The sequence below is a fragment of the Cuculus canorus genome, chromosome 15 (genome assembly GCF_017976375.1).
Source record: "Cuculus canorus isolate bCucCan1 chromosome 15, bCucCan1.pri, whole genome shotgun sequence".
Lineage (NCBI taxonomy): Eukaryota > Metazoa > Chordata > Aves > Cuculiformes > Cuculidae > Cuculus > Cuculus canorus.
Window position 1 is genome coordinate 9,594,845 of NC_071415.1, and position 17,188 is coordinate 9,612,032.

Genomic DNA, 17,188 nt, shown 5'->3' on the forward strand with positions numbered 1-17,188 from the left:
ATAATCGTGCAGGTCGTGATTAGCACTGTGGGGACAGATTACTGGCTACAATACTTCTTTTTAGTGTCACGTGTGATGCACAGTCACAGCTTGTCAAGCCATATGGTCTTCCCTCCCTCTTACTCTCCCAGCCTTGGTCTTGTCACCTTGACGCGTCCTGACTGTTGTAGCTTGGCCAAGGAACTGCTAATCAGAACAAAAAGTGGGGAGGCTGTAGCTTTCCTTCCTTTAGCCTCCATAATGTGCCAGAGAACACCTCATGTCAATGAAGGGCTCTCAAACTGTTGAACTTCACTTCAGCCCTTTAAATAACAGTGATATTAATAGTGCACCTTTTTGAGGTCTTATGGTGCCATCTTTCCTAAAAACAAAGAATTACTCGCTGGAGGTGCTGGAGGTTCTCTTCCTAAGCTGCCGTCCTGTGTTAGCAAGGTTCTTTTTTTTATGATGGGCACGATCTTCTCTAGAAGTCTACATTTGTGGAAAAGTTAACCATTCGAGTCAGGAGGAGAGCAGAGATAAAATAACAATGTAAAAATCCACGTAGGACATGGGACAGACGCACTTTAAAGTGCTGTTGTGGCTTGATAGCCTTTACATATAACTCCATCCTCATCCATATGGTTTTGAAGGCCTTGAGAAGTCAAACCACCACAGCTCCCACCACCAGTGGGAAAGGCGTGGGTCAGAGCATAGTAGAGATTCTGAAACCAGTGATTATTGAGTCTTCAGCATGAGCTGTGCATATTAGAGATTTACGTTCCACTCTTTTGAGTCCTTCTCTACATATGGATCCCTGCAGAAAAGCCACAAGGAGACTAGTCTCCAACTTACTTGGAGCTGGGAATGGCACCCTTGCTGCTTCTCAAACAGTATCCAGGCTGATATTACAAACTGGAGAATAGCTCTACAAGCCCAATGCTTCCCCTGAGCATTCACCAGACAATGGCCCAGATTAAATCCATATGTTTCCTGCTGAGCACAGCGCAGAGGTTTGGCCATGTAGACAGTGGCACTTTCTTGACGTCAGTCCCTTTCACGCCTAAGGGCAGTGATTCTCTGATGGGAATATTCGACGTTTTCCACTGACTGATTTATGAACCCAAGTGGTGAAAAGCCGTTTTGTGGACTCAACAGCTGAGGGCAGGATGTATCCTTAAGTTGCTTCACATTCTTGTCCTTGGGACTTTGTTTTGAAAACTCTGTATCACCCAAGAACACATCAAATCAACCAGACAATAAATCAGGAGCTTTCCTAGGAGCACTGAATCTCCTGGAGGTGCATTTCTCTGTGTCAGAGAGATACAAGAGTACAAGGTAAGAGATGCATGGACCTTGACTGTCCTTCTCAAAATGAGGATGCGTTCTGCCAGGGTGTGAAGTGACGGAGGAAGAGGAGAGGCAGTTTCAGTATAGCACAAATTGGACTTAAGACAATCTTGGCCGGGTTTTTCCTGGTGATCTGTTTTGTGGTTGGTAACAGATTACGTTGTGTTTCGTACACCCTGCGTTAGTAGCAAATGTCATCACTGTTGAGGGCAGGAGAGTGGTGAAGGCTATTGTTAACAGCTTTCTTTACCATTGCCAAAATAATTTTACATGGCTTAGGACCAAATTTAACAGCTCAGGCGCATGTTGACATAACATTTGGTGAGCAGACCCTGAGATTTGGCATGTTTGGAAATCTTGGGATTTCTAAGAACCACATTTCAAGTCTGGACAGCATGTGGTGGTGAAGCGTGTGTCTTGCTTTGTAAAGTCCCTACTAATTCCTTTGCCTCTGTGTTTTCCAGGTTGGGTCCTTCTTCATGATTAACTTGTGCCTGGTTGTGATAGCAACACAGTTTTCTGAAACAAAACAGCGGGAGAACCAGCTGATGCAGGAGCAGCGGGCCCGTTATCTCTCCAACGACAGCACAATTGCCAGCTTCTCAGAGCCAGGTAGCTGCTACGAGGAGCTGCTCAAGTACATCTGCCACATCTTCAGGAAGGTGAAACGACGGACAATACGACTGTACAATAACTGGCAGAGTAAGCGCCGGAAAAAAGTTAACCCAAACAGTACCACAAATGGCCAAAGCCACCGAGGCAAAAAGCGCATCACTTCCATACACCACCTCATCCATCACCACCATCACCACCACCACCACTATCACATCAGCAACGGGAGCCCTCGGGGGCCATGCTCCAATCCTGAGATCTGCAACCTGGAACTCAAGGTGATGAAACCTGGAGGCCAATTGATGCTTCCTCCTCCATCACCCAACTTGCAGGCCCCTGCTCCTCCTCCGGATTCGGAGTCTGTGCACAGCATTTACCATGCAGACTGTCATGTTGAAGGACCACAAGTGAACTGTAAGTCTTCCAATGCCCCTGCAAGCATTAAACTGACTGCTGGACTCTCCAACCGTGGCAACATGAACTATCCTACCATTCTGCCTTCTCCAACTAGTAGAGGCAGTTGTGTTCCAGTTCCCAAAGGAAAGAAGAATGGCAATTCACCTGTGGCCGTAGTTAACAGCCCTGTAAATTTGGGCACGGATTCCAATGGGAAGCTGCAGCAACTGGTAGGAGAGCATGGTAAGGGTAACCAAGCTGATTTTTTGGCAAACTGCATATTGCTCAAGAGTTAAGGTATTAATGATAGCCCTGTAGGGTGCAGAAGATGAAGGCTGTCTTGGGAGTGGTATTCAAGCTGAGTATGGGACGCAGAGTAGGACAGGCTAAGAAACTGACAACTCTATTCCTTCTAACTTTATATTTGCTATTAGTGGATAAAACAAAATACAGGATGGTCCAGCAGTGACTTCAGGTGCTGCTGGAGTCCTCTTTCCTGCGGTTACAAAGCATGTGGTTTTGAGCTCTTCTCATGCTTGGTGACATTGTGGAGGTTCTCCCTCTGTTCCCACCCACACACAGATCTATGCAGCCCCTGGAATTTCATCTCTGGTGAATGACAGACCTGCCAGCTGCAGCCCTGCAGCAGAGAAGACCCACCTGTTAGGAGATGGTACCTTGAAAGGGAAGAGCAGGTAGAAGCTGGTGAAGAAGTACAAGTTTAAAACAGGGAGACACTGGAAGAACTCAAAACAGATGCTTCTAGAAACCCCTAGTTTTGTTCTGATGGGCCCCTGGGCCTCTGGATTTCTTTATAGCAAGAAGGAGCAGAAAGTTTGAAGGAGACTGCAGGGTCTCACTCTGTGCCAGTCATCAGAGGATGCCTGTGAGGGCAGGTGTGTAGCAGAGCTACAGGTCTCAGGCTTCCCCTCTCATCTTTCCCCATGTGCAGAAGGAATGTAGGACTGAGTGGTACTGCAGATTTGGAGCTCTATTCAGACTGATTGAATGAGGAACATCTCTTTTGTACCTCTGTCCCACCACCATCTGCACTGACTGCAGCCATGCCAGCACTGCGGGTTAGTGTAGTTTGATCTCCCTTCGTTTATCAGTCCCCCACTGCTGGTGTAGTGATTACATGCAATACTTAGGCTTCTATTTTCCAAAAGGTTTCCAGTCCTCATGGCTGGAGCTTCAGGCTGAAAAGATAGAGTCTTAAACCCTCAAAGGGTAAAAAAATCTAGCTTCTATTTTTTAATCTCTTCAAGCCAAACTTGTCATCTGATTTTTTCAATGCCTGTGTTTTCCAAAACTGTTTGTGTGTGCATGGACACAAATATTTATCCTAGTGATGTATGTGCTGAAAATATACCAAGCCTAGCTTGTGGGGGGTCACAGTGAAGGTTGTTTGGTTGGTGCTTGCTGAAGGTTGGGTGCCTTGTCTTTGTTAATATTTTTTTTTAAGTGACCATACAAAAGAGTGAAGTGGATTGTTTATAGAAATTGCCTTCAGCAAATATTTCTGTGCAGTTGGGAGCTTAGCAGGAGGCTAAAAGGGAGCAAGGTTAATTGCAACATTCTTCCATTGTTAAGCAAGGGCTTTATATGAATTACTGGTCCATCTTTAGCTATGCAAGTGCAAATTGATGAAGGTTACTAGGAGAATGTGTATTTACCTAGAAATAAAAGTCCAGGCTCTGCAGAAGTCTGGAACTGGGAAAGCAAGGGTGAGCAGAAGAGCTGTTGCTTGAAAGGTAGTGCTCAAGCCAGAGGTTCGATTCTTCATGCTTGCAAGGGGATCTGCTGCTGGGGTCCTCTTCTGGAGGAGAAAACCCCAGATCTCAGTCCCAACCGTGACATGCCAGGGTCATTTCAATGATTTAAGAGATTTGCATGTAGACCGTGGTGGTTCTTTGAAAGCTGGAGGTTAGATGGAGTTGCTATTAATAATGCAGTTATATTATGCTTTAAACGAATCTCCTGAAACTGTTTTATCTCATTCCGGAAGTGTGGCCCTTTCTAGGGGACAGGGTTGGATGCTGCAGCTCTTGTCTGGTGAGCGGCAGCTTATCTGGTACCCTGAGCACTGGGAAGGGGAAGCAGTTGAAGGTCCATCTGGAGATCCTATCACACAGTGTGTCAGTGCCCAGCTCTTCACCTCCATGGCTTTGGCTCTTTCCAGGCCATCCTTCCCACTCCTGCCGCAGCCTTTCCTGCCATGCCGACAGGGCTGAGTCAGATTCACGTCTGCATCTTTGTACAGCAGAGATGATGAATGTGTCTTCCAGGCTTCAGGAGGATCTTTAAGTGCCAAGTGAACTAACTCTTGAGGGTATAGCTCTATCAGGCACAGCTCCCAACTTGTTTTTCTCCATCTCAGCCTCAACTTGGCAATCGAGCCGTGTCCTTACCCTGTGCTCGGTGGGGAAGGGGAGGTAGGCTGACGAGCTCACCCAACCCCGCTGGCCTCAGCCTCTTTGGGCAACAAAGGGCTATTTCATTTAATTCTCTCTCTACTCTTACAAGTCAACAAGTGGAGTCTGTTCACTACAAGGAGAGCACACGAGTGGTAACTGAGAGCATTAAGGGATCATTAGTAGCCAGGGCACTCACAGCCCCAGCTGAAAACAGGGTTGATGTCTGCTAGGAAAGATGCAATTGTGGGAGAGAGGATTCTCTTCCCTTCTTTTGTTGTGGAATTGAACAGCATAAAGTACAGCCTGTTCCTTCATGTTCTCGTGCCCTGCAATGCTGTGAGGTTATTTTAGCAGGCAGCCAAGGAGACTCTGGTATTTTGAAGACATCTGCGGCGCCAGTGTTTTTCGTATAATTTTTAACACTTTGATAACATTCAAAGCCGCCTGGCAAGCCCCCGACTCTGCTGCCCGTGCTACTGTGAGTGGGCTGCAGTCTTTCCTCATTGGATTGTTCCTGGTCATAAATGCAATGTGCAGTGCTGTACCGGTGCTGCTGGCAGGTTGAGTAAGGGGGCAAATATATCTGATCCTCCTGGTGTCTCTGACGCTACAACCAAGAGAAGGACAATCCTCTCATGCAAAGCTGTTTTGAAGGCCAATGATACCTGAGTGACAATCAGGCAAGTAAAATATATTTTGATTCTTGTCAAAAACCGGTTCTCAAGTTGATAGGATGCTTTTATTTTGTTCGGTGCTGCCTTCTCTTTAAAGATGTCCTCAAGCGTCAGCTGAAATCGGCAGCGTTTCTGCTGGGTGAGCTCCAAGCTCCTGGGCCCAGAGCCAGGAGCATCCACCACCTTTCGCTTGGTCTCCCCACAACCAATACAAGTGTCCCTATCGGATCTCCAGACAGGGACATGGGACAGGGGAAAGCTGTCCCCTCACCTTATTTCCCTGAATCTGAAAGAAAGCTTTCACTGATGCGTGAATAGCATTTTGTAGGAGGGATCCCATGCTCACAATATTGCATTCATATTGGGTTTTTTCTGCAGTTAATATCTGGTTCCTAAATACAAGGAAACTAGGAATTTGGTTCCTAAATATAAGGAAATATAAGGTTCCTGTTCCACCTGAATCATTCTTGTTACGCTTGTCCATCTCATCTCTGTACCGTGGCTTTGTGAGGGCAGTCAGCATTTCTCCTCACACCACAAGACACGTGGCAATGTGTTTGATTTTAAAACACCCTGAACGCTCCGTCCTGTGCCTCAAGCAAAGAATTCACCTGAGCTTTATTAAGGGATGAAGGAGGGATGAAGGAGACTGAAGGGACTACGTGACTGTCCATGAAATGATCCATGGTCTGTAGGCTCCTTTTGTCCATTTCTCCCTCCTCATTATTAGCTAAATGGAAGCGCTATCTGAATTGGGTGTAACAGCTTGATAGTGCTCAGATCACCGCTAATGATGTTAGCCTGCTCAGATATAATCAAAAATAATGGGAAGTGAGAGGTGTGCCAGTCAGTATTCCCCGGCAAGGGAGCACAAAATGGCCTCCATGCTCCATGGAGAGAGGCCCCTTGGTCCTACAATCATGGAAGGGGTAGAGGGTAGGTGTCATGGCTTGGGGAAAGGAGAACGGAGTGTAAAAATGATGCAAAGCAAGATGAGGTGGGTGGATGGATGGATGGATGGATGGACGGACAGACGGATGGCTGTATTAGGATATTGCATTTATTTGAGGTTGCAGCAGAAATTCCTCTGCCCTGGAGAAGCCCAGCGCTGCCCAAGCAGGAACACAGGGCTGCCCACTGCGTTGAAGGTGTGAGGTGGCTGATGGTGTGTGTCTCCCCTTGCAGGTCTGCGGCGGACGCCAAGCCGGCTGTCAGGGCTGAGCATGGCCGACACGCTGCCCAGCCCGCCGGGTGGGACGCTGACCTGTGAGCTGCAGGACTGTCCTTTCTGCGCCAGCCTCTTGGAGGACCCTGACTTCGCCTTCAGCGAGTCCGAGAGCTGCGATTCCGACAGCAACGGTGTCTACGAGTTCACCCAGGACCTGCGGCACGGCGACCGCAGAGACCAGCTCCAGCAGCAGAGGGGCAGGAGGAGGAGGAAGAAGAAGAAACCCAAGGAGAGGAACAAGATCACTCGCATGTGGAAGGCTTTTGGCAGCAAGCTAAAGAGGATCGTGGAGAGCAAGTACTTCAACCGCGGAATTATGATAGCCATTCTCATCAACACGCTGAGCATGGGCATCGAGTACCACGAGCAGGTGAGTTTCTGGTGGTTTCAAGCCCTTTGGGTTCAGGTGCTCGTGGTATGGCAGCTCGCATGGTGGCTTTGCGTGACTCTGTTGAAGCCATGCCAGAGAAGGAATAAGTGGTTTTCTTGCAAGTTGGAAACACCAAAAAGGGCCAAGGGCCTGATCCTGCAGACGTGTGATGAGCAGGATCATCTTTCTGTGTGCAAAAAAGCCTGGAAGGAGGCTGGCAGCACTGATGAGGTGTGGAGAGCTTAAATGTGTGTGTTACGACACAGCACCTCAGAGCCCGGCTGCTTAAGTTCTTTGCTGTGAATTATTCATATAGATGTGAATGGTTCTGGTGGAAATATCCCTTTGGTCTGATGGTGGTGGTGCACAGCAAACCTTGTAATGGAAATAACTCTTCTTTGATCCTGGACTTTTTAATAAAGACTTTAACTGTCAGGCAATGCCAAAAGCAACGAAGTAAAAATAAGTTAGTTTATCCTTGAAGGCTCCAAAACTTTTAATTTTATCTCATAGGGTGCAAGTAGGTCTTTCTTTTAAGTGCTTGAAGGGAGGAAAGAGAAATCTTGCAGTTTCCAACACTAGTGTGAACGTAGTGATGGCAGAAAGCAGTGCCGGCAGCTGAGGACAGCTTGTCCTTGTTGGCTGATGAGGACTTGAGGGACTGTGCCATGAGAGTAGGAGGTGAGTCATCTGAGCATCTCTAGTTGGTCACTCTGGGGAAAACTATGCTTTTCTGGGCTTTTCTTTCTTGGAAAAAGTGGTTATTTTCAACTGTTTTCTCAAGACGTGCTCTGGAATTTCTCATGCTACCTCTGTACTGGATGCAGAAAACGCATCCCAGTGAGGCCAGGAGATGCTCATACTGATCTTCCATGAGGTGGATAGTCAAAGGTTCCTCCAGTGTTCCCTCTGAAATCTCCACTGCAGGATCAAGAGGAGGTTAAGGCTATAAAGTTATTCCTCCTGTCTGCCTTGGTCTGTCTGCTCAGGAATGAGGAGGAAAAGCAGACGGTAGCATACTATATCCAGAGGCAGGACAAGAGGCTCTGTGTTTTCTCCTCCATCATTTTCCAGGACTGAGTCTTGCTCAAGAACACGGCAAACAATCCTCCAGAGTGCTGCTACTTGATTTTCTCTCCACTGGTGTGCTTTAAACCCCCATATGCTGTGCTATCTGAGACATTTACTTTCAGAAAAGCAAGTACTCAGCAAAAGCACATGAACAATAAATTAGTTCACACTCGGAGCATAGGGTGTCCAACCCCAACAGAAATAGCTGTCGCTGTCAGCTTGCTGCCTGGTTAGTTGTTCCACAACAAGTTTTGAAATTAGGAACTACACCTTGTCAGCAGCCTTTGAATGGACCATTCATTCCTGGCGTTGACTGCGTTTCTGTGTGGATACTCTTTTGTGGGGTGGGTACAGCGTTGTCAGTCCTTGGATATTGCCGGGATGGCTGCTAGGGGAAAAACTTAGGCAGGCTGCGGTGAGAAAGCTCAGGGATCATATGGAATCTGTCCACAGTCACTCATATAAAGGTAAATTGTGATAATTACATCCTTGCTGCTAACAAAGGAAATCTGTAGCCGGCAGGTTTATATTGGATTTTACCTTGTAAAAGATTTGCTTTAAACCATCTCAAAGCCAATGGCAATAAAAATTCTGAAGCTTTTGGCTATGGAGCATCAGCTTCCAGCCAACTTCACTCTCAGGCATTGCCCGGCATGGGCCCAATAAAAAGGGAGGAATTCTGAAGTAAAACCTGTAAAAGTTCCTCCATGTGCCTGCCTGCAAAGCGTCTCTGGTACGCAGCGGGGATAAAGAGCGTGGAGCTGTCGAGAGCCCAGCTTCGAAACACCTCACGCAAAGCACTCTTCCATCAACAGAGTGACCTCCAGGGCATCACCAGGGGACGAGACACTATCCAAAAGAACAGAAAATGGCCCCAGGCTCCCAAACTGTTTGGCATGAAAGTCTGGGGCTTCTGTGAGCCAAGTGGGGCGAATTCAGAACCCACAGCCTGCCTCGTGTGATTACTGTCTGCAAGACAGGTGGGAGGGCTGGTTTTCTGTGGAGATGAGGAGGAGATGCCTGAGTGAAGCTGTCACGAGCCCACAGCATGGTGTTGGGATGGAGGGGAGGGGAGAATGGCTCGGTTTGGGTACACGGCAATCCTTGCCAGGAAAAACGGTTTAATTACAGCTTTCTCATTACTGAGTGATGGACGCTGCGCAGTAACTGCACCTCTGCTCAGAGCAGGTATTACAAGGCAAGAAGGTGTGTGTTGTTAACCAGGTGTGGGTGTTGCCCTTGGGAGGGTGGAGAAGGAGACGATGGCAAACCTGGAGGCCATTCCCCAAGACATAGGGGTTTAGGAGCTGCCTACAAGGATAGCTACGTTTTTTTTCCCTTGGCTCTCCTTTGCTTTCCTCGCTTCTCCGAGCTGTTTATTGTTACCCAGAGGGTAGGGTTTGGGAGCTCCCTCTGGGAAGCCTCCTGTGCTCTGTACCTGCAGCTTGGGCAGGCCCTGAAGCCCTGCAAAACATCACCTACCATGGAGACATTTGCTCTGGGTGGAACAGCTTAAGTAGGTTCCCTAGTCTCAACTCTTGCCAGTTGTTTTTAGCCATTCGTTGGTTTTATCAAACTGGGCTGCAGTCAGTGCAGCAGCCACAGGGAAGCCCTCCCAAACCTCACCATCTGCAAGGAAATGCCCAATCCCTTTCATAAAACATTATTAATGGCTTCTTGCTTTTCTTTTCCAGCTTCTCAGACTGTATAGTCATCAGTGGCTTTGCAAATAGATGGGCCCACCATACACATTTTTACTTCAGAGTGCTATTCAAAGCTAAGGCATCAATCTTATGTGTGTGGGAGGGGTGGAGGGTTCCTATCAGCATATGGCAGAGAAGATAGACCGGTATTAGTCCAGGGTGTGCTATGTCGCCTTTCAACCTGGGACATGACAGCGCTCTGCGGAGCAGTCTCGCAGAGCCCTCTTGAGGCAAGCGAGCATTATTGTCCATATCTTCTGGATAAGGAGATTGAGGTTGCAAGGTGCCAGGCTGAGCCAAAACTCAATGGGCTTTTCTGCTAACCCCTTCTGTAGCTGTGGAGCAAGGGGCCGTGCGTGCTGGAAGCTGTGCTTTGGGAGCACCCTTTCACAAGACACGGAAGGGATCTGTGTCTGTACTGCCGCAAGCCTGAATGCGACCATCAGGTGAATGAGAGAGACCTGTCTATATCCAAATCCCCTCAAGGCTTCAGTCTGTGTTTTTATGGGAATTTGAAGCTCACAGCAGCCTGCTCACGGTTACTCTGCCTGCTCTCGGCTAACATAGCTGCGACCACGCCGTTTTAATGCACATAGCCCACGTAATACCCTTTAGGCGAGGATCCTGACCTATGGCTTAGGGCACAACTGGATTAGCATGAGTATTAGGAAAAATCTCTTTACTGAAAGAGTGGTGAAGCCCTGGCAGTGGCTGCCCAGGGAAGTGGTGGAGTCTCCATCCATCAGATGCTCAAAAAGCGTGGGGCTGTGGCACTTGGGCACGATGGTGTTGGGTTGACGGTTGAACTGGATGAGCTTAGAGGTCTTTTCCAACCATAATGATTCTGTGATTCTGTGACTGCTGTAGTGGCTAGCTGACTCATGGGAAAGATGAGAAGATGCTAGAACTGTTTTGCACAGAGCTGTCCTTTAGCAGCCCTGCCCTTCGCAGAGGCAGATTGAAGGCTTCATCGTAGCACAACCAGTTTGCAGCAGGACATCCAGGTAGCAGGAGGCACCTGGTGATGGGAAGAGAGTTTCCTTGGGCCTTCAGTCATTAGCGGCAATCCGATCCTCCCACACAGCACATCCACAGGGTTAACAGCCATCTCTCTCTCCAACTGCTGCCTTGTACATGGCTGGTAATTAGGAGGTTACAGGATGTTGTTAGTTAGCAGCAGCACAACTTGTATTTCAAAGGTTAATTGGCTAGTTTGGAGTTTCTTTTATGTTCCCTCCTCTCATGCTTTATTTATTTATTTATCTATCTCCAGCATGAATAAGCACTCCCGCAAATGAGGAAAGTGAAGTACAAAGGCGGCAGCAATCCTTGAATAAATCTTCCAAGCAATTTCAATGCATGGGATGATTTTGTTATGCGTTCATTGCAGCTGACAGTTCTCCAGAGTACCAGAGACCATGCCATGGCCCTACAGCAACCCAGCAGGAACAGTGCGCTCCAAAAGCATGACCTCTGCCATGCTGCTGGGACAGTGAGGAGAGTTGCCTGGCACGGGCACGTCCTGTTCCAGGAGCTGTTCCAATACCTCTCTGCTACTGATAGCTGATAACCTTTTTGTCCCAGAGTCCGCTCCTCTATGTGCTTCATTGACTGCTCTGAAGAAATAATGCTGCTTCTTTCGTCTACCTCAATTTTCAGCTCCCCAGTGGAAGGACAGAGTCCTGTTCATTAACCCAAGGGAGATGCTGGTGTTATCTCTGCAGAAGAACGAGCTCTGAGTTCATCCCTGAGGTCCTCTGTTTTAAGTTATGAGGAAAGACCCCCACTTAGCTTCCCAGAGGAATTTGCAGAAGTAGCTGTTGATACTTGTAATGATTCCACATAAAAGGCTCAATTTACATCAAATGGCACTAGAAATGCTATTTTATATTCACTTCTCAGCAAAGAAGTACAAATTAGTATTTGTTCCAAGCTATTGCTGTTCAAAGAGCTTTTAATTGCTTTTCTGATCCCTCATCCATGGCGTGTTTCATTCAGAGCAGCTGTCTTTAGAGGAGGTTGGAGCTGACCTTGGCGTGCACCCAGTGGTCCATTGCGTATCAGTGTAAGAGAAGTATTGGTTTTGAGTAGCACATTTTATTACTGTGGAGTAAAAGTAATTCTGTGTGATTTAAGGTAGCAACTTGCTTCTCTAGTGACGTTCTATTTTAGCATTTGTCAATTTTGGCTTGAAAAATTGGTTTGGCCTGGAAAGCTCAGCACTTACTCAGAGAGCAGAGGAGAATCTTTCAGCAGTGTTTGAAGCAAATTGCTTAAATTCCTTTTGAGTTGTGAGTCAATAAAAGATTACCCTGATCTGAGATTCTCACTTTCAGCTAGCAAAACTTATTCAGTCTTCCAACTTTTCACATGATCCGATTTTAAGGGCTCCCACGCTGGGTGGACTTGAAGCAAACAGATTCCCCCAACCCAGGCTGGGGTGTGAAAATTCAGCCCAATGTGTTTGTGCTTATTGCATAAATGATGTGAGACTCATTCTGCCCTTAGTAGTCCTTTGGTTTATGTGTTTGGGCTTTGTCAGCTGCATACCAAGTTGTCTCTTCCCTGCTGTCCTTCTGAGGTCCCAGTAGAAAGAGTGGGGTGAATGGCTTTCTGAAAGTGTTGATCTGGTACAGAGGGTGTGTTGGTCAAGAACACGTGGTGGATGCCAAGAGCAGAGTGACAGAAATTTGGTTCATTCAACAAACAACTTGTGATAATCTGAAGAAGAACCTGCCCAGAGAAGTGGTGGCTGCCCCATCCCTGGAGGTGTTCCAGGCCAGGTAGGATGAGGCTTTGAGCCCCCGATCCCATGGGAGATGTCCCTGCCCATGGAAGGAGGTGGAACTGGATGGGCTTTGAGGTGCCTTCCAAACAGAACCATTCTATGATTCTATGTGTTCTGTCCCCACCTCTCAGGAGGGAAGAGAAGGGCTTTGGCTGGGGACCTTGGGGAAGAGAAATGTTTCCTATCCTATTTCATGACTCAAGTTCATACCACCTCTTTAGTGCTCTCCAGACCACTTTTCTCCAGTCCCCTTTTCTGAAAACGTCTACTCTTTCCAGGCATTAACAAACCTGGTAACGGTTTGGGGATCCCTTCTTTACAGTTCAGGCTGTGAGACTTCTGATCAGAGCCAGCCAGCAGCTCACACTTGGAACATTTACACCTGCCAAGGTGTCATTCCCATCCTAGAGAGAATCAAGGATCAGAGGCGAGATAGCATGAACTGATAGTAATGTTTGCAGTTAAAAGCTAGGTGTCCTGGCTCAGGGCTCAGTCACCGCTGGACCTCAGCGGCGTTCATGGCAAAGGTGTAAATCATGTTCTTCCACAGGGAACCTACCCTGAGTGATGTTCATGGAGCCTTCTTGCTCTCTCTCCTACTCTCTTCTGCAACTGAACTGACTCCTCCACTGCTGTTTTCCTTCTGTTGGATTGTATGTTCTTGGTATATTTTTTTTTACTATGTAAGGGAAAGCATACTAGAGAACCTTCCATTCCTCTGCTCCTTCCAGCCAGGAACAGCACCTCTCCAGTGCAGAAACGGCGTGTAATAACTCATTTGAGTGCTGACATATTGAGCAGTCGGGGGAGAGTCAGGAGAACAACAGAGCTAGTCATGGCGAGGGCAGTTTGTGGTCTGATCCGTTTCCTATAGATGTGTTCATTAGTCTGGGGAATAATATTAGGATATTCCCTGTGGAGCTGTAGGCACATTTTAGCACCACCGATGGTTCAGTTCCTTCCCCTCACTTACGCCATTAGTTGTTCTCTGTGGTGAGGGATTGGCCGTATAAATCACATCTGCTGTCTGCCAAGATGACAGACCTCTCAAGCAGGTGATAGCAACGTGCTTCCCGGCATAAACTGTTGTGTGGAGACTGGAGATGCATGAAGCACCAGTAACAGACCCGTGCCGTGTAGCCACAGCGTGCAGGACCCACCAGATCTATTTCTTCCCCGTGGGTCATGCAGCGAACCGGCCGAAACAGCCGCAGTGCCCCCTCCAAGGCTTCTGCGACTGAACCCATGAAAGCCCCGTGCTTCATAAACACACGTGATGGCAACCGGGGGTTATATATAGAATGTAGATGGGTTGTTTGCATTTTAACTGGCAGGTAAAATAAACCAAGTGTATGTAATATAGCCCCAAGAATGAAAGCAGAGTGCGCTTGCCAGCTACATTTCATCATGAAAATGCATAAATCACAGCCATGGGTGGCCAGCTTCAAATGTGATGCTGACAATGGCTCAAGTGTGCTCCAGAGGCAGGGGGGCTTGACTCAGCTGGACAAGCGGGGTGTTTGCTTCTTGCAAAGGGAAATTGTGATAAGAGAGTGCCTACAATGAAGAAGGTGGCTCTCACAAACACAGAATGCAGCATTGCATTGAGCCTTTGCGTTCCTTCTAGAGGTTGGCTGAATGCTTTCATCTGGGAATGGGTTTGGTGAGAAGGAGAATGGTTTTGATCAGATTAAGCAGGCCTTGGGGTGAGCACGCTCCCAAGAAGGTGTACCTGGGAGCCCCTTGCCCAAGGAAGGACAAGGTACCAGTTCGAGGAAGAGCTTGAGTATCTGGTTCCTGGCAGCTGTGATCAGTACCTCCAGAGACATCGTAGTGCCTGCAGGCAAAGGGCAGAGCCCCAGTTGGGTCTCTCCAAGCAGCCCACGTGGCTTTGGTACTGCACATGGTAGCAGCTTGCCATCTTCCCAGCTGCCTTCATGAAAGTGGAGTTCTTTGCTTGTAGTGTTCAAAAAATGTGTAGACGTGGGGCTTCAAGACATGGTTTAGACAGCACAGTGGGGTTGGGCTGGCAGTTGGACTGGATGAGTTTAGAGGTCTTTTCCATCCTTAATGATTCTGTGATCCTATTCTACGAAAGGTAGTTGGGCTGCAGGAACAAGAGAGTTGTAGCGGAGGAAATGCAAAAGGCTGAGACGTCCAAACCAACTGATGGGGGCAGGAAAACTTGCTAAGGCACCATTGGCAAGGAATGTGCCCTGGAGCAACAGGAAGCAAGGAGTGCCTTGGGTTGTCTCAGGAGCTCTGGGTAGGATGCGACTGCTGGTCTACCAGTAACGCCACATTCCATGTTAGCTGAGGCTGTCTCTGTTTCCTTGCACTTCCCCAGCCTGCATGCATCCATCATTTGTCTTATATTTGCTTTGTTCCGCAAGACACTTTTGCATTTTGTTCTGTGCGCATCACCCTGCTGCGCAGGGCTCCAGGCCAGGGCCCATGGGATGTAATAATTATAGTGGGAATGGGAACAGAGCACTGTACCTCTCCCAGCATCAGTTTTTATGCCTGGAATTTGTAGGTAGATTCTGCAAACCTGAGTTTACAGCCTAGATTCAAACCAGATGCATGCAGCAGGAATGTAACGCAAAGGAATATGCAGATAAGAGGATGAGCAGGGTGGTGCATGATTGTGCTGTGCCATGGAGTAATGGTGCCTAGGGACTGGTGGTTCCCGACTGTCAGGAGGCAAAGGAAATAGTCACGTTTAATGTAGTACTTTTGTGCGTTTCAAACCACTCCCTATGACTTTCTCTGCAGACCTGGAAAATACAAAAAGGTTTGAAAATAGATTTAAATGAGAAGATGTTAGGAAGGCATGGAGAAGACAGTCACGCCACACCTAAGAGCAAAGTGGGTTTATGATTTATCATAGATATAAGATGATGGCGGCTCAGTTTGTGAGCTCTGGGTAGAGATTCAGTGGTATTGCTGAGGTATCCTGTACGCTTCCTTTGGTGCCTCGGTGGTGAGAGGCAGAACTCACTGTCCCCATCAGCAGGCAGAGATTTAAAGATGCTCAGGGCAGCAATCCAACTCCTTTCACCAGAGAAGAATACTGCAAGGAAAGAAACAGGTATGTTTACTGCTGCTGTCAGCTTCAGTCATCAATTTTCCTCAGGCTTTAACTGCGTTTTCCAGCTGGGACAGTGAGATTTTCCAGAATTATGAATGAAGCTTTAAATGTTGCCTCAAAACCTCCTTCTCAATCTTCTGTTACGAGATCAGGATGTTTTTTTTTAAATGGTTTTGAGAGGTGGGGGGGGGGAACAAAGCTGCGTCTGAAAGGAGTGGGACTCCTACTTGAAAATGAGGGAGATTTGGCATGCCTTTGTGCATTCTTTTAAAAGCTCTATTTTTGTTTGCTCTGTCTGGTTTGCAGCCTTAAAGACAGCCTGACTCCCAATTTGGGAAAAACACTCTGTGCACAGGCCTTGTAGCACCAGCAGGAAAGCTTGCTAGAGCAGGGAGTCTGCCACCGAGGAGGATGGGGCAAGAAGACCACTTGGCTTCTTCTCCCCAGTGAAGGCATTTTGCAGTTCTCCTTCCTGCCTGTACAAATTAACACCTCCTCTCTCCCTGTCCTGTCCTTGTCTTGTGCACGGACAAATCCGTGCTTTTTACTGGAGAAAGCAGCAGAAAGAAAGTCTTTTATTATACATATTCCAAAGGGAATTGACTTCGCAGCAGACAGACGGGTCCTGTAGTTCTCTGGCTCTCAGCGTGACTATACATGGACTTGTCTGTGCTTTAAACTTAGTTTGGGTTGGGGTGGTTCATGAAGCCAGAGCGTGCTGGCTGCTCCTAGGAGCTCTACCTGGAGCTTGGTGATGGGACCAGGAATACAGAGCTCTAGTTCTGTGTTGCTCTCAGAGCTATCTAGAATCCAGGCAGAAACTTCACAGCTCCAACATGCCCCAAATCCGATAAATAAGAGGAAAGAAGTCGAACCACAGGGAGCTACTCAGTATGGGAGAGAATCAAAGTTTTCCAGTCATTTGTGAAGGATTCAGAGGTGGAACATCAGTGGTGTGGGCAGTGTTTGTCCCTGGTCACTGCTGCCTGGGAGGACAAACAGTTTAAAGTCATTCGTGTAAATGAGTTTCAGCCAGAGGGTCTGAAAGCAGCGTGGGTTGCTGGGCAATTATCTCCTTGCAAATGGGTTATGGGGGCCATGTTGCAGAAGATCTCTTACTTGTGCTAAGGTCTCTTGAAGCTGCCGAAACAAGAGATCAGCATCTTGAATGTCTTTAAAAGCAGAACTGCTGGCAGTTATCAGCTGATTCGTGTGCCAAAGTGCAAGGGACTGAGCTGCAGAGCGTGGAAGTTCAGGGGGATTGAATGCCAGAAATTTCAGTTTATGCCAAGGACTCTGAGTTGCTGCAAATGCCTCTGAAAACCCCGAAAACCCTGAGAGCCAGAGGTGAGTGGGGGGACGGCTCCCCACTTTCTCCGAGGACAACATAACCCACCAAAGCACTTTTCAAAGATATCCAAAAGAACGTTCTCCTTCCCCTTCTTGTTCCTGGCTCTTCTATCTGTGCCCCCTCTTCAGGGCTATCTCCATTGGCATCTCCTAATGTTC

The 17,188-nt window shown here is 47.7% G+C and overlaps 1 protein-coding gene across 5 annotated transcripts in view; it reads left to right on the forward strand.

Annotated features, from left to right (window-relative positions):
• CACNA1H (calcium voltage-gated channel subunit alpha1 H) overlaps positions 1 to 17,188 on the forward strand; it is a 247,510-nt gene that overhangs the window by 157,614 nt on the left and 72,708 nt on the right. For all 5 annotated transcript variants that reach the window (XM_054080691.1, XM_054080692.1, XM_054080694.1 and 2 more), the window contains exons 9-10: positions 1,794 to 2,580; positions 6,614 to 7,026. In XM_054080691.1, the coding sequence (XP_053936666.1) occupies positions 1,794 to 2,580; positions 6,614 to 7,026 (1,200 nt within the window). The remainder of the gene's footprint in view (positions 1 to 1,793; positions 2,581 to 6,613; positions 7,027 to 17,188) is intronic.